The 23,322-nt window shown below is 34.4% G+C and overlaps 2 protein-coding genes across 2 annotated transcripts in view; one reads left to right on the forward strand and one right to left on the reverse strand.

Moving 5' to 3' along the window:
• The window catches only part of LOC122136001 (E3 ubiquitin-protein ligase NEURL1-like), a 56,575-nt gene extending 43,113 nt beyond the window's left edge, over positions 1–13,462 (reverse strand). Inside the window, exon 1 of the mRNA XM_042717445.1 lies at positions 12,869–13,462. Within this exon, the coding sequence (XP_042573379.1) occupies positions 12,869–12,950 (82 nt within the window). The 5' untranslated portion in view covers positions 12,951–13,462. The remainder of the gene's footprint in view (positions 1–12,868) is intronic.
• Positions 13,463–16,130: 2,668 nt separating this feature from the next.
• Positions 16,131–23,322, forward strand: part of LOC109064038 (cilia- and flagella-associated protein 58-like) — an 82,429-nt gene continuing 75,237 nt past the window's right edge. Inside the window, exons 1-7 of the mRNA XM_042717447.1 lie at positions 16,131–16,286; positions 17,331–17,591; positions 17,751–17,899; positions 18,113–18,269; positions 19,241–19,435; positions 19,740–19,877; positions 21,995–22,154. Coding sequence (XP_042573381.1) covers positions 16,281–16,286; positions 17,331–17,591; positions 17,751–17,899; positions 18,113–18,269; positions 19,241–19,435; positions 19,740–19,877; positions 21,995–22,154 — 1,066 coding nt within the window. The 5' untranslated portion in view covers positions 16,131–16,280. The remainder of the gene's footprint in view (positions 16,287–17,330; positions 17,592–17,750; positions 17,900–18,112; positions 18,270–19,240; positions 19,436–19,739; positions 19,878–21,994; positions 22,155–23,322) is intronic.

Genomic DNA, 23,322 nt, shown 5'->3' on the forward strand with positions numbered 1-23,322 from the left:
TGTTTCTGCATCTGGTTCTTGGTTGGTTTGGACTCCACCTGTGACGTGGTGGGGGAAACCCCAACAGGGAGTCTCACCAGGGGGCCGAACGCCTGACTGATCATGCATGACTTATAAAGCTCTGAAATGCATTAAAACATGGACAAATCACCCAACTAAACTTACGGAGAATCCCTTTCAACTCTAAAGAGAAACTTGGCAAGAAACTCCCACAACAGGCAAATAAACAACAGGCAAACTCCAAGTCTGGCATTACTTAAAACTATGAAAATACACATCCAGTACATTGAGACGATTCAAAGGGATATTTCATCCAAAAAAGAAAATTTTGCCATCAAATGACCGTTCCACACCATTTGCATTTCTTCTTCTTTTCTTTTTTGGTAAATGTATACTTAATGTTTTTTTTTGTTTTTTTTTAATGACATTTATTTTTTAATGTGTTTTTTAATGGGTGAAAAATTCTTAAAAATTCTTAAAAACATGAATTTTTGTTTGTTTTTGGAACAGGAACAAAACGAGGAGGAATATAATTTCATTTTCGATTTTGAGTGAACTATCCCTTTAAGGCTTTGCATACTACCTTACTACTCAGACTACAGTATGTCTGCAATGAATATGACAATGGAAATAAACATGCATGCAATGAGTTCACATGACAACAATATAACATACTATGTTGCCCCATTCACAGGAATGATAACTATAAAGCTAACAAAAATAACATTTTGCTAACATTCCCATTAGGTTATGAACATGTTTTTTTTCTGAATAAATTCTTGAATGTCCAGTTTTTAAAAAAGTTTTCATTGTTATGCAAAGGACAAGGGAACATTCAGTTTTATCATAGCAAACATTGGAATGTTACTTTTAAATGTTCTCTAAACAAGTAGTAACATTGGAAAAAACATCCAACTAAAACATTTTAGAAATAAAACTGTCCATGATTGAAGCAAAATGAATATTTTGTGGTTATGAAATACCACATAACTTTGAATGAACATGCTGTTAAATTTATAGGAAGAACATTTGTTCATAACAGAGAGAACCTTGCCAGAACATAGTTTTGAGAACATCAGTTCATCAGTTGAAAAAAAAATACATAAAAAATTCTGAAAGTTATTCCAATGATATTGTTCATCTATAGAGTTACAGTCATAGTTGTGGTAGACTTATATACTTAGTTATCTTTATACAGTAGTTCTCATACTTTCAGTTAATATTGTGCAGAACACTAGTTTTCAAATTTGAACATAACTTATAAGACTAACACCATTTGTGAAAAGAGGAAAACTCATAACTATCTAACATTTTTGATTAATCTTACTTATGCACTGCGGTTTGCTTGTGATAAATGAGCTTTGTGTTGTGCTGGCATTCAGAGCTCTTCTTTACAAACAGACAAATCTACTTTTTGGCTTCCGAAAGAGCTTGTTGCAGCCAGGGGGTCAGATAAGTGCTGCTTTTAAGGGCTCTTTAATCATATTGTCAGGTTCCTCCGTTGAGTCAGTTCCCACCGTTACTCATAGCCACGGCTTCACAAATATAAACTCATGTATCATCTGTCTGGACCCAAGCTCAGAGGAATGAACAATGATCGTTCTGTCTCTGTATATCTAATTATAGATTTCAAAACACAAAGTTTGTAAAAAGTCCAGCAAAACTGGGGATTAAGATGTTTCACTTTGTGAGTTACCATCTGTTATAGTGCTTGTTGTGTACATCTACTTTATACTTTCAGTCTGCTAAAGCCTAGAAAACAAAATTTTTGAGTTACCTAGACAGTCCAGCTGTTTGGGATCAGGACGATTTTCAGTGTTGTTTTTTTTTTTTTAAAGAAGTCTCTTATGCTCATCAAGGCTGTATTGTATGTATTTATAAAGGCTAGATAATGGTTTGGAAAAGACTATTTGGTTTTAAGCTTGCTCAAGCTTTATTTTAGATACTAATAATATTATATGTACCGACCATGAGTGTAACAGAGATCATTATTATTAATAATATATATTATTAAGTTAACAGAATGTCTAAAGGTGAACATCAAACTTTTATTTATGCAGTAAGCATGTTTGATTTCATAATTGACTGGCATTGTATGTTTTGGGCCTAAAGCTGCACACTCAGACACTCAGTCAGATGACTGTGAAAGAACAGTGGCATTTGGTTTTTTTGTTTTTGTTTTTTGGTCAGTATGAGTCAAGAACACATTTTTGTCTCTCTGCCTTAATCTACATATCTTTCTCTGTCCTGTCTTGTTCATCTTTCATTTTAACTCCATTTTATCTAGTTATAATGTGTCTGTTTGCTCACAGCACTCACTTACTTTAACAGCGTAAAATGGAAAACCCACCATCTATATTCTTAATCTTGATAAATTAATTTTGTAGAACAGAAAGTGCTCTTCATGTGGAAAGGGAACTGGCATTCCATAAGGGTCAGTATGCAAGATTCAAATGTATTTTTAATGCATAAAGTCAATAAGTCATGCTAATAACTTCATGACATGCTACAGTAAATATCCTCAAGGCACTGCTTTTTGAATCACCTTACCTATGGCTATTAGCTCACATTATACATTTGGTGAAATATTTGCATAAGGTAAGGTGCAGACAACAAAATCAACCGTTTTTTTTTTGGTCTGATTGTACCTGGAACTGAAGATTTATCTCATACAGGAACTGTGGTCTTTAGTTTAGTCACTGTGGTTTAAAACGATATGCGTTGTGAAAAGTGCAATACAAATAAAGCTGACTAGACTTGATTGTTAGTAAATCGAAAGTAAATAAAGGACTATTGTACTGTTTCCATGAGCAGCAGATGGTACAGTTCCGTTTTATTATGGGAAAGTGGGATCATCTTTAACTGACGTGGTCACATGACCAGACACATGACCTTTTACACAAGCTAAGATAAGTATAACTGACAAGTAAATAAAGCCATGATAACACCACACCCATAATAATTACAATGCATAGTCAAAGAGACACATCTAACATATTGTGTGTTTGTGTGTGTGTGCATGGATGTTTCAGCGTGTGTGCTCTTATGTGGTATGTACATTACATACAGTACATAACTTTTCATCTTGAGACATCACAAAGAATCAATCAATCATCTGTCAAAGAACAAATCACACACATGTATGCCTCGTATGATTCACACTCCTATGCGCTTACATAAGCTGGACAAATATAGTGCAGTCTTGTGCAGGCACACCTTCTGCTTATAATACACACATGTAAGGTACGGTTTGTTCTGACCATAAACTTTTTGACTGATATATAAAGTGAATAAATGCATTTTGTATTGTTTTATGTGTAAGCTTATTTGATGATAGATTTGAACACAGTAAGAGTGTGGACAAATTAATCAGTGTGTTATTATTGTTCCTTAAAACTAGTAAAAACATTTTAAATAATTTAAACAAAGAAATGTTTAAGATATAAGTATTAGTTGAACTGATAACTGATTTAAAAAAAATATCAACACATTATTAAAACATTAGAAGAAAAACTTAAAATCATTAAAACTTAAAATAAAAAGCTTAACTAAAACTAAAATAACTAACTAAATAAATAAAAACAAACAAATAAATAATTAAATATAAAATATAAAAAAGAAAAGGTCATTCAAAATATGAATAAATACAATAATAGAATATAAATAATATTAAAATATCACTGCAGTGGTGTGACTTAATAACTGTAAAATGTGTATTGACCTTGCATTTAAAAATTCTGTCCATGTCAAAGCTAATAATTCTGCTCATGAATGGTTACTTATATAGCATATAATATTTCAAAGATGAAGTGCCACCAATCTGACAAAATTTGCCAACCCATCAGTAAATTAATTGTCAAAAAAATTGCCACCAACCTGACAAACATTGGCAACCCAGCAGTAAATTAAATGTCAAAAATATGCCACCAATCTGACAAAATTGGCAGCCCATCATTAAATTGTCAAAAGTTGTCTTATTCTTCAAATGAAAGCAGATTGTTAGTTCACTCATTTGATCATGTGTTTGTTTATTTATTTATTAATTTGAATTGATTTGACTGAGCGATCACAAAATAACTGTACATATTTTATGCTATTAAATTGAGTGCAAATTTCTGTATGAATTACACAGAATTTGCTACACTGTTGTCTCATGAGTATGGCCCAATGTATGAATACAGGCACCTTGTAAACACAAACATGGACTGTTGGTGTGTCATCTCAGACTCTGAGACTGAGACAAACACGATGCACTTCAGCACTGAATACAATAATTGTCACAAGATATATGTCCTGGCTCACCGGTGCAACTCTGTTTATGTAATATCAAATGAAAAGGCTTAATCAGATGACTGATTCTATTTGGAAGCTCTTTTTTTGACATGTGTTTGTGTCTTTGAGTACTGCAGTGACCTCAGAGCTTTTATATCACTAGCTGTGAGAAACAGAGGTCTATTTTCATACTCATTCTGGGTTTCTTTGAGGTAATGGCAAGAGAAATGGAGGGTGAATTGTGTTGCGTAACAGCTTTAAAGACAGAAATATACAAAAAAACCCTGGTGTGCAACTACTGCACATGGTGCACATTTAACCTCTACAGCAATTTCTCAGACTGGCTTTTATTGATGTGGAATTATTGTGCTTTTTCTATTTTTTTTTTTTAAAGTCCCTATTTATCCACACAATGTTATATATATATATATATATATATATATATATATATATATATATACATTTACAAATATACAGTAAATAATTTTTTTTGAAGTTGTAATGTAAAAAAAAAAAAAAAAGATTATTGAAGTAGTTTAAAAGAAAATTCTACTTTCTTTGTAACTATTTGTGAAATTTACTATCAGTTTCTGAAAGAAAACTTTTCTACACCATTTTTTTCCAGTGTGTTTACAATGATTTCACCACCAATTTTGACCAAATTTGATATGTGCTCATATTTGTAACTATTTGTAATAATTTTTTTGTGTGATTTTGTTTTATTGCTTTTTTGTGAGCATTTGTGTTGTATTGTTTTACTATGACCTTACTAGTCTATACTTTTACTTTTAGCACATATAGCACATATTTCTCAGTTAACAGATATAGTAGATTTGTTTTAGTCTGTGAATTGTGAAGAAAATGTGATAAAAACTGGTTAAAAATGACTGAGGATTTTTCTTTTGCGACATTATAGCATTCGTGCCAATAAGATATTACCAAAATTACAAGGTTCACCTTTATAGAAGAAATCACAGCGAGTTGGGGATAAATCACAGCATTCCAGTCTCAACACTCTGAATGTTAAACACTCAGTTTGTGGGTAATTGGTGTCTGCAGCGCTACACAATCACTAAACAAACATCATTTCCATAATGAGGAGAGGGTCAAGCTTTGATTAGTTGTAATTTCTCTGCTTACAGTTAAGGCAACCTGAATGAGAGCAGTCTGGACGCAGTCAAAGTCAGGTTAGCCATGTGTGTTGCAAGATTTCAGCTCATGAGCTTAGTGGGAATGTTAAATGTTCCCATCAACGGCCTTGGGCTCCACAATCAGGTCTGCTGATTAATAGCCCTGAGCTGCCAACAGATCTGTGGAGTGTTTTCTTTTGGATGGAAAACACCTTGGTCTTAGATGAGAACTTTATTCAAGAGTACCTGCTAAGTAAACAACTAGGCCCATGTACTGAGCAATAGAACACACAAAAAATAGGTTCATCCTTCATGAATGCTTGCTAAGGTTCTCTCAAAGTTATTACATTTGAATAGAATAGAACATTAGAATAGATATTAGTTAATAGAATGTTCAAAAAACATTCAAAAGTAACATTCCATTCCCATATTTTTTTGGGAAATTATAGAATGTTCCCTTAATGTTTGAAGAACCAAAATGAATAAATAAATTAATTAAAAAAAGGAAAGTTGTGAAAATTTTTATAACTTAACAGAAACGTTAGCAAAACACTCTTAGAACATTTTATTAGTTTAGCTATTGCTCAAGCAAGAGCTTAAATTGTTCGGCTCAAGGAGAGATTATTTATTAGTTTTCATGAGATTGATGCTGTGCAAGGCAGATGATGATTTCATGAGATTGAATCCACAAAAGATCACCCAAGCATCTTTGATGAGATTTTTGCTTTGGTAGGTTTTTGATGTTTCGTTTAAGCAAGTTTTGCATGGGTAACTCTTTTTCTTTCTTTCTTTCTTTTCTTTCTTTCTTTCTTTCTTTCTTTCTTTCTTTCTTTCTTTCTTTCTTTCTTTCTTATTGTCCATTAAATGAGAGTCAATGGGGTCCACTGTTGTTTGGAGCCCAGCATTCTTCAAAATAAATAATTTTATGTTCCAGAAAGTCATGTAGATTTGGAACAATGTGCAGGTAAAAAAATGATGACAGAACTATCCCTTTGACATCATCAGTATTAAACCAATCTTTTAGGTTTCAGATCAGTTAAATTGCCTTGCACAGGAGTTCATTTCACATATCAGGCAATTCTGTGCACCTTTTCAATGCTTAATAAACCACAAAAAGCCTTTGAGCTATTAACAACTCTCTGTGAGTCTGACCTTTTTAATTTGTCTGAGGCCTATCAGGCAGCTGTCAGAAATGAGCCGTGAGCCATTATTCATTCAGTTCACAGCAGATTACTGTGATTTTTCTTCCGCACCTTTTTTTTTTCATGTTAAAAACTGACTTCAAATGTACTGGAACTAAACTGTTGTTCCCAAAGGAAAACTTCATCTGTGAATATCTTTACATTTTATATATAAAATGTTGGTTTGTGTCTTTATGTGAGTGTGTGTGTGTGTGTCCTCATATTCAAATGTATGTGTGGGCTTGTACAGCATGTTAAAAAAGCAATCTGTAACAATCTCCCTCATGGCCTCCTTCTGCCTTGCAAGCTTTGATTTGAATCACATGATTATGAATGCAACGTGCAATGAGTGAGTTCTGCCAGCATCAGTGGAGTTTGTGCTTAGACATAGAAACCAAGTGAGCAACAAAATTTCATGGTGGCTGTCACTGTTCACAGAATATCAGCTGGATATATATATCTCCTTAAGCTGTGTAGTTTACAACATATATTTAGCATGTATTTGAAATAGATCTTTGCCAGGGAAAAAGTAGTATGGTTAGGTTTGCCTATCTAGAACATTTTTATTCTGCATAAAATCTGCAAATACTTTAAAAAGGCTGATTGTCAAGCTTGGCAATAAGGATACTGAAACACATTTCTCATAGTAATTGCTTTCTATGTGATTCAATAAAGATTTACAATAAGCTAATAGATAGCACAATAGGTTTACTTGATTATTCATACTTCTTTTTTTTTTTTTTTTTTCTTTTTTTTTTTTTTTTTGACAAATCATATTAAAATTTGAGTATGAAATATGATCAGGCTTTAGAAATTTCTCAATCATCATTGTATTGCATTGCTTTATATGTTTTACCCTTACATTAAAAACTGAAATTTACATGCATTTTATGTAAGTAGTCTGCTGAACTGTATTAAAGATCTCATTGATTTACATTTACAAACTATCAGAATTTCATTTTACATTTTGGCCATATAAATGTTTTTAATGTTTTTAAGTTGAAGTTCAGCATGTGGATTTTATTTTTAAATAAACCCTAAAATCTTGATGTATCAAATATGATACTCTTCCTTTTCAAGAATTTAGATTTTTTTGTGTGTGTGTGTCAGCCTATTATTTTATATGCCAAGTATTAAGATTACTGCATTTTCTATTAAGATTTATGTTTTTTAGTTGTAAAATTTTTTTTATTTAGTTTAATCTTGTGTTTATTTAAGTTTCTTAATTAAAATCACTTTATTTAGATATTAAATTTATTTAGTAGCACAATAATCACATTTTAATTCACATTCTTCTTAATTAACAGCATACTATAATGCTATACTCTTATGGTGCGTTCAAGTCCTCCTGGAATTTCGTACGTACGAGGAGGGAAGTCGTGCTGACGACGTGAGGTGCGTTCAAGTCAGTTTCGTCGGAGCAAGATGGCGCTGTACCTTCTTACAACTGGTTATCATGGAAAAATGCTAAACGGAGAGATAAAAAAAAAATATTAAAGCCATGTGCAAATGTTGCGAATCAAACCATTTCTCGTCTAAAGGTGCACAAATGTTAGGATTTTTTAGTTGTAATTCATTAACTTGCTGCTTATAACAAGATTAATGATGATCATGATAAATGACAGTTTATAGACTAGTAAACATTGAAATTCAAATAAAATTTACCGTCAACTACAGACGTTGCATCCATTGATTTCGCCATGTTAATCACTGACACGCCCCCAACTCGTACAGATCGGGGCTTAAAGAAAATCCCGAGCTCCCCACTGGTATTTACGATATTGTGGTGGCGTTTCTTGTGCATTCAACTCGTAAATACGATCGATACGAGATGACTTTGAACGCACCATTACACTCAAAAAAATAAAAAAAATGCTTGTTTTTTTATTTATTTTTTTAACTCAAATGCTGGTTTCAGACTGTTTGGGTCATTTTTTTATTTGGGTTGTTTTTCATATTTTCAGCTTGTTGGGTCACTTATTGGGTTATTTTTAATATTTTTACCCAGGTGCTGGGTCATTTTAACGCTGAGTTTGTGAAAGTTCTCAACGCAGCTGCTGAGAGAGCTGGCTTTTTAAGTCGACAGGAGAGAGCGGTTCTCAGGCTGCCGCCACCGCCTATTTGGTGCACTCTTTCCAGGAAATAAAGGTTTTTATACATTTTATTTCATTTATGAAGTCTTAAATGTGGTGTAAATTATATTATTTTATGCAATGCAACATAATGACGAGCCAGTAAGCTTCGTCAGCAGCGGTCGTTTCGCTCTGGAAACGCCCTTTGAATTGCCATTTGATTTTACTTTATTTTTTTTTTTATTGATTTTAATTTTGTTTGTAAGTTAAATATGTTCTCTAATCACAGTACTGTTTGTTTTTGGGCAGGTTTTGTGTCAGTCGCGGCATCTCTCTATGAAAGTTACGAGTGAAACGAGTCTAAAGTTCGCAGTTCCCCTGCGAACAGCAGCCCTTCACCGGCTCAGATTTCAGCGACACACCGGCACGAGAATTAGTACTATTTCGGTAAAAAGCGATTACAGAGAACGGTTGAATACACTTAAATTAAAATGCTACATTTAAATGTGCCTTTTTAATTTCTAAAATGCTTGTTAAATGAGTTTAAATGTATGTAATATTGTAAACTGTATTCACCCAGATAAATTCAATTTGTCTTGTATTTTGTTCATGGGTTTTCTTCCTTAATAATAAATGTTTATCTTTTGATTATTACTGTTGCCTATAGTAATTCTTTGTGTGATTTTTTAATTTCCAGCCCATTTTAAGCCAGCAATATAATAATTTTTAATCAATAGATGACTTAAATTAAACAACCCAGCATGGTGGGTAAAAACGTTTAACCCAACCAGCTGGGTCAAAATAACCCAGCATGTGTTCTGTCCAATATTTACCCAGGGATGGGTTGGGTAATAATAAAAGTGGGTTTGTTTTTTACAATGTTTACCCAATATTTACTGTTTTTCAGCTAGGCTTTATCTCTGTATGACAGATATACTATGCTAGTATGCTGTTCCCAATTGAACCAATGTTCACAGTGAAGATGGATCAGAAAATATCACAAGAGAGATTTGAACTAGCATCAAATTATGTGCCCTAACTGCTAGATCACAACACTAACTAGAGCTGCTCTATTTTAGATGTGTCCTCCCACCCACCCACACAGCTAAATAAACACGTAGGCTATATGTAATCACGAATAAACAAAACATGCAGAGACATCAACACATCTGCATACAAATCACACACAAACACAAATCTTCCCTCATCCCTCAAGGCTAACATTTTCTGGACTGGTTACTGTGCTCCTGTTCTCACATTCCCTCCCTTCATAAAGCCATGGATCATCTCATATCTCCCTGTTGTGTGCATGTGCAGATATACTTCATATGCAGACACACATTTACATCAAATTTATATTAAGTGTAACGTTGCGGTGAGTCATTTGGCCAGAAATAGAGTCTTGATGTCGCTGGTGTCAGTGGGGCCAATTGCTATGGAAATGAAACATTTTATCCTGATCATTTATGATGAGAAACAAACAGGCTTGAAATGTGACATCTCTCCATTAGAAAAAGGGAAATTGGATCAATTTGACTTTTAACGGAGTGGAATAAGAAGGATGTGGGGACAGTTCAGTCCCATTATAATACAACATTAAATATGTTTCTTTTCACTCTTTAAAGTAAAAATGAGGTTCTAAGTAATAATCTTGCCAGAGCTATTAACAGATTACATGGAATGTGGATTATGTAAACAGATTCCAAAAATTAAGTACTTTACGTTTAAGTACTTTTTTATTGATGACATACATAATTACATATTATTTACACAATAGAGATCAATAAAATCAATAAAAGACTTTAGTTGGATTTTCACAGCCAGGGTCACATTTTCTTATTATTTGTGTTTTTATACCAATATGGTATAAGGTTATCCTATTTAAATCAATGTGATACACGAGTTAGGTCAAAAGTAATCTAAAAGTAGTCTGATTATATTACCTAAAATATCTAGCCTAATGTAATGGATTACGTTACTAACTACAATTTTTGTCATGTAATTTGGAATCAGTAACGGACTACAATTTGTAAGTAATCTATCCAGCTCTGAATCTTGTGTGCTGCATTTTTGGTGCAAAACAAGCAGTACAAATACACACATGTAAAAGAACCTAACCTTCCGCCTGTTATCTTATAATACTGAGGGACAATCACCATGGTAACGGTTTACATGCTATCCCCTGTTGTCAAGGAGATCTCGTCTGACAGGATAATGGGTTCCACTGTCCTTTCTGCCTCTCGTTACAATTCATCACAAGAGAGCATGAATGCAAACACGTAATCAGGAAATTTGTCAGCAAATGGCCTCACTATTTATCAATTTAATAACGTGTGTGTTTCCTGATAAACACCTAAAAAAAGCACTTTGATTCACCTCTAGCATAATCTGTTTGCAAATAACCTCACATTTTTTTTTTGTGCCTTCCTGTAACGACGAAGAAAGGAAAGTCATTAGAAGGGAAAACCCAGCTTATGTGCTCTCATGCTGTGTTTTATATAAATTACAAATCATTACATTTACAAATCATTTGTGTCACCCTTTGATTGTTGCTGCTGGCCCTCTGGTGCCCACGATAAATGTGCCGGAGTGCCTTGTCATTGGCACAGATAATTAAAGCCCTCTTCAGCATGTCTTTATTTGAATATAATGGCTTTTTTGCTAATGAGGGGCGCAATTATATCAGCACTGGCATAATCTTCATAATCAGATGCTCGGTTATGCATGAATCAGAAGAGCTTTGAAACAGAACAGAATCTCAAAAATTACCTCCATCGCCGCAAACCTCCTACGCAACACCACTAGGAGTTGGAGAGGAGTTCAGGAGAGGCTTACATAAAATAATATTTCTGAAGGACATTCGGTCAGACCATTAAACTTTTAACCTGGTGAACCAGGCCTAGTTGAACTTCCGGCACAGAAAGAAAAAATTGGTCAACGTAATAGCTCGGACTTCTTAATTGCTCTCATAATTTATAACTTGGGTCACTCTGTACAGTACAATAATCATACAGTGTGTATTTACATAAGTGTAAATGCTGAGTAGTATGAATGAACATGATGTCCTGAGTGTTTAATTGTTTTGCAGAGTTGCTCGTAATTGCACATTGTTATTGTTGTTATGACTGTAATAATTAATTACAGTATTGTGATGAGTAACACGGACAAAGTAAAGTTTTACTATTTGCTTTCACCCATAAGAAGCTGATGAATGTGGCACAAGAGAAAGATACTTTGGCCTATCCGAGCGCTGTCCTTCAGCACCCACATCAATTCAACAGTTATGAGAAATATCATAATAAGCATGTTTGATAGACACAAAAAGTAAAACATAATTAAAAATACTCTGTTGGTGAAGAATGATTAACGTTAGACAGAAAAAAAAAGTATTCTTTCCTAAAAAAAAAAAAAAAAAAAAAAAAAAAACATGAGCTGGTTACTCTGATTTGGAACATGCTATTAGTTAAAGGATTCGTTCACTTCCAGAATAAAATTTCCTGATAATTTGCTCACCCCCATGTCATGCAAGATGTTCAAGACTTCAAGACCCTTATTCCCAAACTGGGATTGTGTAGAGCCCTTTGAAGCTGCACTGAAACTGCACTTTGGACCTTTAACACGTTGGCCACCATTGAAGTCCACTATATGGAGAAAAATCCTGGAATGTTTTCCTCAAAAACCTTATTTTTTTTTGACTGAAGAAAGAAAAACATGAACATCTTGGATGACATGCGGGGTGAGAAATTTTTCAGGATTTTTTATTCTGGAAGTGAACTAATCCTTTAACTTGGCCCAACTATCATGAAGATGGATCATCACCATGGAAACCAGTCAACTACTGTATTGCAGCTAAACTGGACCAACTAAAACCACATTCCATAATATAGCTATTTTGATTTTCGAGTAGTACAAATCCAATTCATTATAATACATTTATGAATTTGACTGACTCTTTTTTTTCCGAAGTATTTTTTGCCAGGAATCGAACCCATGACCAGTAGCATGTAACCAGTTGATTTCTACCTTCAGCGGCCCCATCCACATGCTAACCCCCCACCCCCGAAACGAGATTTCTACCGAGGGGGACCCCCAGGGAGCACTTGCTTAGGGCCCCCAAAACTCTAAAAACGCTCCTGCCCACGAACTTGGCTTCATGCGCTTCTGTTTGAACCACAGAAAGAGTAGAAAAAAAATCCAATAACAAAGTACTTACCTTTATGTGAGTTTGGAAGTCTTTGAAATCTGTTCTGCTGTCCCCTGTGCAGTGCTCTGATCCCGGACACACTGTTGCCCATGACTCCTGCTGCTGCTGATCTCCAGATGTTGCACTTCGAGCGTCAGGCTCTAATCTAATAACACTCCCTTATCGTGCCTCTCTTGATCTGTTGTTGCTATTATGTCCGTGACAAGTCGGGTGTGAACCGACTACAGATCCACAAGTTTTTCTCTGCTCGATGAACTGTCATTGAAAAACATCAGCTGCCCAAATGCGCTCGTGCTGCAGGTGGGAAGACGCGGGTTTGCGCTTTGGGAAAACGCACAAAAAAGGCACGGAGGGAGGTTTGCAATGAACGAAATCGGATAATTTAAGTAGGTCAGCTCAATTTGATTTGCTAACTTTTCTTCCCTCAGATATTTGATTTGTTATCCTGCTCTGGTGAGTTTTTTACGCACGCCGTTATCGGGGATTTAACGCGCATCTGTCGCGCCTGCTTCTACTTTAGATTAGATCCAATATACTGCCTCAACCATCAGCATAATGTATCCTCGTAAGTATATAATCCACTCCCCTATGCAATTTGGCTACTACTGGATGCTTTCGTTTAAATACTAGCCAACCAATCAAAACTTCTGCATATGAACACTATTTGGAGATCTTTAAAAGCTCAGGTGCAGACACACGAACTGATGACAATGTGTCACTTTTATTGGCGTCAGTGACTCAACATTGCTTCAGGAAAATACGAACATAACATACAAGGGAGATCCAGAACAGGGAACAGCCAAAACACGCAGTAATAGTCACTCGAAGTTACACATTTCACAATCTTCTTCTTTTAAGCTATTAAGTATTCATTGGACTTTAATATGGAATGTGTCTAAAATTAGAAACAAATTATCAATAATAATAATAATAATAATAATAATAATAATAATAATAAAAAGAATAGTTATTATTATTATCATTATCATAATAATCACCATAACAATAATAAAACAACTGTAGTAATATTAGTAGAAGTAGTATCCAGAACATGGGGCTTTATTATGGTTAAACCAACCAAATATATAAATTATATATAGTTTAGGTCAAATATCAAAATTATTTATTTATTTTGCATATATTCCAAGCTTTGGTAATGTTTGATTGCTTACAGTCATGCCAAAAAACTATTTGAATCACATTTATATAATATTTAATTTTTAAATGACAAATTGTCTTCCATATAATATCTCAGAAAACACATTTAGGCTAGACACAATCTAAAAGTGACTCAGCTGGTTTTTAGGAACTTCCACACCTCTCGTTGCGTCATCTGACGTCATTCAGCGTGGCTAGGGACAGTGAAGTGTAGCTAATTATAAGTGATTAATAACATATCCATGTTATGTAATGGGCCGGTTGCGTACCTGAGTACATGTGCTGCAGATTTGTCGATACGTGTGTCTTACTGAGAGCTTTCGAGGTATTCAAAGCCAGAAATGTCACTGTGGAGTGTTTTGGTTTGTGATGGACCACTGATAAAGTTTTATATTTTCAGTCTTGTGTGTTACCTTTATTAATCCAGAACACAGCAGCAAGATTAATTTTTTTAATGAGCCGAAAAGTATACACATCACACCTCTGTTTATCAATTTGCACTGGCTACCAATAGCTGCTCGCATAAAATTCAAGGCATTGATGTTTGCATACAAAAACCACCACTGGCTCTGCACCCCTTTACCTAAATTCATTACTTCAGACTTATTTGCCCTCTAGAAGCTTGCGTTCTGCAAGTGAACGTCGCTTGATTGTGCCATCCCCAAAGAAGCACAAAGTCACTTTTACGGACTTTTAAATTAAATGTTCCCTCCTGGTGGAATGACCTGCCCAACTCAATCCGAGCAGCTGAGTCCTTAGCCATCTTTAAGAATCGCCTTAAAACACATCTCTTCCATCTTTATTTGACCCTCTAACTTTTGCACTCACTATTCTAATTTCTATTTAAAAAAAAAAAAAAAAAAAAAAAAAAAATCCTCTAACACTAGCTTGCTCTATTCTTTTTCTATTCTATCTGTTTTCTTTTTATATATTATATTATTTAAAAGCACTTGCTATGTATACTGCATTTAGGCTAACTGTGACTTGTTATAGCACTTATATATCATTGCTCTTTTGTTGTTTTTGATTGCTTCCATTGTCCTCATTTGTAAGTCGCTTTGGATTAAAGCGTCTGCTAAATGACTAAATGTAAATGTTAATGTATGTAAAACATAAATAAGAATATATATTTGAATTATACATCCGACCGACCGACCGACCAGTCAGTCAGTCAGTCAGTCAATCAATCAATCAATCAATCAATCAATCAATCAATCAATCAGGTAGGCATAGGTCTATGATTTTTATTTTTATTTAATTTTTTTCAACCCATGCCTTTTTTTTTTTTTTTTTTTTTTTGGAATTTGGTACAATAGATGGTTTGTCAGCAGCCCTAACTAGCTTGGTCAAGATGACTGTAAAAGTTCAGCAAAGTGTGCCTAAAAAAATTAATATTAATAATAATAATAATTAAACAACAACAACAACAACAACAACAACAACAACAAAAAAAAAACCTTCAGGTTCATTAAATGTCAAAGCTGCAACTGTTAAATAAAATGGTTCATATAAGCTCATAAAAGTTTGATGACTAATTTTTAAAACTGTTCTGATGGATAATGTTCATTACCAACGACCATAATCCATCAGAACAGTTTAAAAAAGTTTCCACCTTTACCCTACAGCCAGTATTACAACATATCCTTATAACGGTACATACTTTATTTAATAATAATTAAAATTTTGATGTTAGATCAATTAAAACACTTCCAGAATGACAGTGTCCTTGTGCAATTATTAATGATAATTTAATTACAATTTTTAAAGGGCAGTTGGTCATAATAATCACTTGTCCCATATTTGCTGAACTCTACATATGTTATACACATGTTTAATGAAACTCGGTGATACTGGCAGCTGATAAATATCTTTCACTGTTCTTTATTACAAGGCGTTGCACTGTGTAAAGCTGCCACCTAGTGTAAAGAACAACACAAACAAAGCAGGGTGTATGCACTAAAACTTTGATGAACCTTATATATTATTTACTCATTATTCTTCATTTCAAAGTGTCTTCTCTCTGTATAATATTCACTCCATAATATTTGGGAGCGCTTACAATCATTTTGTGAGGCACAATAGTTGAACCAAAGTGCTCAGCGGGTCTCGGTTGCCAGGCAACGAGGACGCGTATCCCTGGTGACCAAAAACAGTGCAGTGCGTGTTGTTAAAGCCAAACACGGATATTATGTGTGGTACAGTTCACTAAATACAAAACAACAACATCTTACTGGGTTTAAGAGAGGAACGACAAGCGACCACAATGGAGGTATGTTGATCTGACACTGTGTGGAGTGACATAACCACTACTAGATCTTAGAATAAGACCGCTAAAATGTAGTGTTTGAGATGCTAATGACTAAGTTAGTTAATAGCATTTCAAACACTAAATTTTTCCTGTGGTCCCAGGGAAATATCATCAATATTTATTACCTTACACTATATCCTGAAGCATTTCGAATTGTTACAGTAAAGTGAAGTCACGTTTTTAAAGTAGTCTACAGTCAATGCTGGATGAAATAGCTGAAATATAAGTTACTATAAATATAATTGTATTTTATATGCTAAAAACAAACAAATAATAATAATATAAAAAAACAAAACATTTAAATTACCTCATTTTATAAGCCTTTACCAGTTTGATAAGGTTTTTTTTTTTTTTTTTTTTTAATAGAAGTATAGGCCTAGGCTGCATTTTGTACAATCGTCAACACTGTTGTCAACATTAACAACTTGGCTTATGGTTTCAAAATACAGATAGTGGGACAGATATTTGTAATTTTATTTGAAACAACATAATGGAAAATTATCAGAAAGTGTCCCATTTTAACTGTATTCATTATTTGCTATTAGGATAAAAGCATTATTATTATTATTATTATTATTATTATTTATACAGCAGAAATTGCAAATTGAAAGTAACAGTTCTTTTACTTTTCTCACCAGTTATTTCTTTTCTGCCAATTGAATAAAAGCTTTAGTGTATTTTTAGATGTGTTTGTTTAGGTTTTTTTGGATGAGTTTTTTTGGTTTATTCCTTTCATTTATTTCTGTGATGTTTCTGCAGTGAAATCTCCAACAGCTGTATTAAAACCAGCACCTTCTGTCTCCTCTTTGTTTCTTTGTGTTTGATCATATATTTTAGTACTTTATTTCATCAGCAGTGGTACTGCAGACTTGCAAACTGTTACAAATCTGCCAGACTCTCTTCAACTCTTTCAGACTATCTTCAACATTAACATTGTCAGCATAGATCCTAAGCTACCAAGCAACCTCTTATAATATCACTTACTGTACATTTTCTGATTCTCAGACTGAGGAAAGCACCTTTGAAGCCTTGGAAAAAGACATCCAGGAGGTTTTGAATGAGCTATTAGGAGACGAAAAATTCGAGAAGTTCCGTGTGGAATATGAGAAGATCGCCAAAGCTCTGCAGAAGTCCCACGAGAACGAAAAGAGACTGATGTCCAAATGCAGGGAGCTGAACGCAGAGATAATGTCCAACACCGTCAAAGTTTCTACAGCCATGAAACTAGCTGATGAAGATCAAACCACAATCACCTCTCTTAAAATGGTACATTAGCCTGAAATTACTGCACTCTAAAATGGATGTTGTACTCATTGTGTCTTCAGAAGTAAACATGATGACCTCTGCATGATGTCCTCATGTTAGACTTAATTCTATCACATTATTTGCCCTAGCAAATAATCTGTATATTTTAATGTTAATTAGGAAATTGACAAGGCTTGGAAAATGGTTGAAGCTTCACATGCAAAGGAGTTGCAGGCAAAAGAAACAATCCAGAAACTAAAGGAGGAAATAACCAGTCTCAACAAGCTCATTGAAAAAGGAGCTGGGGTCTCTGAGGGCCAAGAATACAGGTGAACAACATACAGCTTTATGTTCAGTCTATTCTCAGTTTTTCTTTTGATTCTAGTAGAATAGAGGCAGTTACACGCTTTCATCTTACAGATAGGTTTTCTTTTTTAAAATGTATGTAATGTATGGTATATGGCCCTCAGAGAAGCTTTTTGAGGTGTTCTGGTGAGGATGAAGAACAAAGCTTGTTCATAAACCTTTTTGAATGTATCTAGCATTGGCGATCTGTTGAAGATCAAAGAGGACCTGACAAAACAGAGAGACAAGCTGCTGTCAGAGGTGGTGACTCTCCGGGAGAACCTCACTAAAGCCACTGATGCTCAGCAGGAGATAGAGGCTGAGAAGAACAAAGCGATGGACACAATTGCTCAGGTATAACATAAAAAAAAAAGGTTGTGTATGACACCACTGCACTCTTAAAGATAAAGGTGCTTCATGATGCCATAGAATAATCTTTTTGTCTAAATGGTTCCATAAAGAACCTTTAACCTTTCTGTTTCACAAAACGCTCTTTGTGGCAAAAGAAGTTTCTTCAGATTATAAAAAGGTAAGAAAGAGATGGTTCTTTAAAAAGCCTTTGACTGAATGGTTCTTTGTTGAGCCAAAAAGGTTCTTCTATGGCATCGCTGAAAAACATTTTGAAGCACCTTTATTTTTTAAGAGTGTGGGTCTTGTGATAATTTAATGTGAGGGTGCAGAGTAGATATGCAAGTACAAGAACATGCAAAAACATGAATTCAAAAATGTATCAGGCATCAGTTTCAGCAGTGCTTTAGGATAAATGAAAGCATTTTTTGTCTCAAATGTCCATCTGTGTCAGCAAATCAATATCTGAAATATGGTGTGTGGGGATTTTTACTCTTCAAACGTATAGGAATTTCTAGCAGTTCTTGTCTTGTATCTTTGTATGTTGTGAGAAATGGAACATAAAACCTGTGAATGTGGCACTTAAACTTGTAAATTTGGAAAGATTTGATTCCTCTGTCACCTCCCTGGCAAAAATAAACTAGCTTAAAGTGTTTACTGTGCATAGCACAGTGAGAAAATCAATAAGTGGTCTGACAAACCACTTTAAACTCTGAATGTATTCCATTTAGAAGTGCCTCCAAAAGTTAAATTGGTAGAAGGGTTGAAAGTAATGGTCATTTGCACAGACTGGCTGCTGCTAGTTAGACGGATAGATAGATAGATAGATAGATAGATAGATAGATAGATAGATAGATAGATAGATAGATAGATAGATAGATAGATAGATAGATAGATAGATAGATAGATAGATAGATAGTGCCCATTGTAGGTATAATTTATGCCATTTGGAACAAAACTCTCTCTATCTCTCACAGCTCCAGCAGGACATCCAGGTGCGTCAGAATGAGATTCATCGGGAAACCAGGAGGAAGGAGAAGTTGGAAAAAGAAGTGAAGCAGCTTCAAACTGACCTGGAGTCCAAACAATCTGATATTAAATCACTGACTCAGCAGAGTCAGCGTCTGCAGGATGATCAGCAGAAACTGGAACAACAGCTCCAGGAACACAAAGTAAGGAACTCTGATCTAGGGTCACTGGGTGAAAAAGTGATATAAAGTATCATGAAAGTTAATGGTAGGGCATCTTAGTTCATTTTAACTTCCATAACCTTAACAGAAAACTTTCTGGATTAAACACTAACTTTATGTAAAAAGTTTCTGTATTAAGAATCTCTCTAGAGCGAGGGTTTGTCAAATTTAGCTAATATCTAAAGACATTTTTCAACTATTTTGTCATAAAGAATAGCTAGGCTGGGAAAAAAAATGTACACACACATGCAGAACTTGTGAAAGTAATTTGTATTCTTTCTGACAGATTATAAATGAGAAAACCAGTAAAGAAATGGAACAACTCCAACATCGAAACACTAAACTCCAGCAGGATAATGAACAAAATGGCAACAGCCTAGAGCAACTCTCCCAACAGAATCAACAGCGAGCATCGGACCTGAAGGTACACACACACACACACACACACACACACACACACACACACACACACACACACACACACACACACACACACACACACACACACACACACACACAGACATCTTTAATTAGTAAACTAAATGAGGGCATACTATGGACTTGATTTGTTTTCCAAATGAAGATGCCCCACAATGGGATTTTGCAGTTTTAGGTTTTCATTACAGCATTATTTAGAATTTATTCATCTATCTTTCCTAGTAGAGATCATTGATTGGTTTCAGATAATGTAGGTATTTTTTACATTTTAATTACATATACTTGTGTACATGTTTTGCATTTTAAATTTGAGACCAGAATTTCTAAAGTCTGGGGACAATTTTATTTCTACAGTATCATTATACAGTTTTTTTCCACTACTTACATTTTCAAAACTTTGCCTCTTTTTTCAAAACTTTACACACAAATTCCAGAATTGCACACACAGAATGCAAAATGCCTCACATCTCCTGCAAAATTAAGCACTTTTAAACACATCTCAAAAGAATCATAAAATTAATTCCTGTTAGATTTTTGTGTTACATAGAGAATTGTGTGTTGTGTTTTGCAAAAAGTGTTTTATGAAATTGAAAACTGAATCAAAGACTGAGAATTAGTGTATGGTTCTGCAGATTTGGTATGTGGTTCTGGTGTTTGAGTGTCAGGTTTCAGAAATTGTGTGACAAGTAAAAATTTTGTGTGTAAGCAGTTAAAAAACTGTAGTACTTTACCTAATTCCTAGAGGGGAATGTAAACATCTCTACCCCACAGTACTTGGCAATCAATTCAAGACATCAAACTGTAGGTGCACACACACAAACCTACAGATTTATGGAGCTGGCCTCTTTAAATCTGACAAAATTCTCTCGCTCTTATATAATTAGAGCTCTAGAGGACGAAGGCTTCCGTTCCTCTTCCTCTCCCGTCAGACTAGTGATGGATCTTTCCTGCTCGAAACTTCCGTCAGGCTTCCAACTGAGTCACTGTGGGGGTTAATACAGCAAATGTTACATTTAATGAAATGCCCTGTATTCTCTTTGTTCTGGCTTGTATTCTAGTGGCTTGAGTCTGATGGGAGATCATTGGGATGAATACACCTCTCTGCAGGATATGCTGAAGCTGCATTGTTAGGCATTCAGTTTAATATGGGCACATCTTTTGTAGTGTAGTATTATTGACCAATAAGGGAACAAAAAGACAAACTCTGTTTCACACAGACTGACTGAACACGTGCGGCTTTCTTTCTATCTTCATTATCTGCAGGACCCTTGAGAGAGAGGCAAAGTCAACCTGCGCAACAGTTCTGCGAACTAGAATCTAATTTCTAATTTATTGCACCCTGCTTGTAGTGTTGGCACTCCCAGCTCGCCCTGTGAGTCAGTGTGAATGAGTAATGATCGCAAACCTCATGTTGGCCACAAGGGGGCACAGTTTTAGCATTCTACAGCATTCTTGCTCCTAATACATGTACATGTGTTCAGCTTATACGCTGGCAATTATCATCTTGTGTATCTATTGGCATTTATATTAGTCAATCAGTCAGTTATTCAATTCACAGTGATGATATAAACACAATCCACAATGCACACTCCAAGCCCACAGAAGCAATAGTGTAAAATAGCATGTAAAAATTACATATTTAATGTACACTATAATATAAAGTATATAATTTTTTAAAAAAAATACATTAATATATATTTTTTCCCAATCTGGATTCATTAATTGATCAAAACAAAAGTGTCAGTCAAGAGTTTTCTGTGAGAGTAATGGCTGCTGAAAATTCAGCTTTGTGTCACAGGAATAAATTAAATTTTAAAATCGAATATGTTATAAATTACATATGATAAATAGAAAAAGTTATTGTAAATATTACTGTTTTTACTGAATTTTGGTCAAATAAATGCAGCTTTTTTTTTTTTAAACATTAAACTTTTTACGGACCCCAAACTTTTGAATGGTAGTGTATATATTTGATTTATGAGTTTTTTTTAAAGGTTTTCTGCATGAACCTGGTTGTTTTTAACTAGTGATGACTAGTTTGGGCTTCACATGTACACACAGCGACATACTGTACACTAATGGCTCATGTCCTGTGTGGTTCAGATGAAAGAAGAGGAAGTAACCCAGCTGAAACAGGAGATCACTAAACTTACCAAAATGAGAGAAGGGGTACAGAGGAGACTCAGACAGATGGAGGAACAGAAACTGGAGGTGGAGAATCAGAGAGAAACACTGAAGAATCAGATTACTGGACTGGATAGAGGCAAGAACATACACACGCACACACACTTACCCATAGTTGAACTCTACACCATAAATGTATTATTTAAATCTGTATAAATATAAAATGACACTGTAGTAAAATTAATTTCCATAGTCATACAGCATAGTTATACATTTATTCAAATTCTTTACAATTCCACAGCTCTATTCAGATCTTTACCACTGTACTGGTACTGTACTGTCCAGCCTACATTATTTCTTTCCATGCAGGGTCTAATTTATTTAAACGAGCCATATCATGGACAGCAGAACTTGTGATGCTTTTTGTTTTTATGCAGACAAGCTAAGAAATAAGACATTCAGAAATCATAATGGTCATAACGTATCACACTTGAGCAGCAAATCTGCATATTAGAATGATTTCTGAATGATCATGTGACACTGAAGACTGGAATGGCTGCTGAAAATACAGCTTTGTCATCACATTAATAAATTATAGTTTACAATATATTAAAATAGTAAACTGTTTTTTTTTTAATTGTAGTAATACTTCGCAATATTTCTCTTTTGCTGCTTGTTTCATCAAATGAAATAGCATATTTGGGCAGCTTTGATTGGGGTGACAACCTGAGTTAAGACCTCTTTTCCACATCTATTCAAAAGCCATCATCTTCATTTCTTTGTTCTCTTTCTTTTTTTTCTAAACAAAGGTAATAAGTTTTGAAGGAAGATGGAACTGAGAGTAATTACATTCAAACAATGAATACATGTAGTTTTTTTCCTTCATTTGACCTCTTTCCTCTGCTCTCCACATGCCTGATTTTAATTTCCACTGGCACATACTTTCCTGTTGGTCTCCTGTTCTTTCCTACTAATTTGAAAATCTAGATAGCAGGTATTTGGTTAGATAAATTATAGTTTCTTTGTCTCTCTCTGTCTTTCTGAATCCTCTAATTTAATCAATCCCTAGTAGGGATCTGAACAGTTGGTTTACCCTAAACTGTTGTTTACTAGACACAAGCATCTTGTTATTTATAATAGCATACATTTAAACTTGTTTGTAACAAACTACTTCAAAGTTACATTTACATTTAGTCATTTAGAAGACGATTTTATCCAAAGCGACTTTCAAATGAGGACAATGGAAGGAATCAAAATCAACAAAAGAGCAATGATATACAAGTGCTACAGTATAACAAGTCTCAGTT

Source organism: Cyprinus carpio, chromosome B1 (genome assembly GCF_018340385.1).
Source record: "Cyprinus carpio isolate SPL01 chromosome B1, ASM1834038v1, whole genome shotgun sequence".
Taxonomy (NCBI): domain Eukaryota; kingdom Metazoa; phylum Chordata; class Actinopteri; order Cypriniformes; family Cyprinidae; genus Cyprinus; species Cyprinus carpio.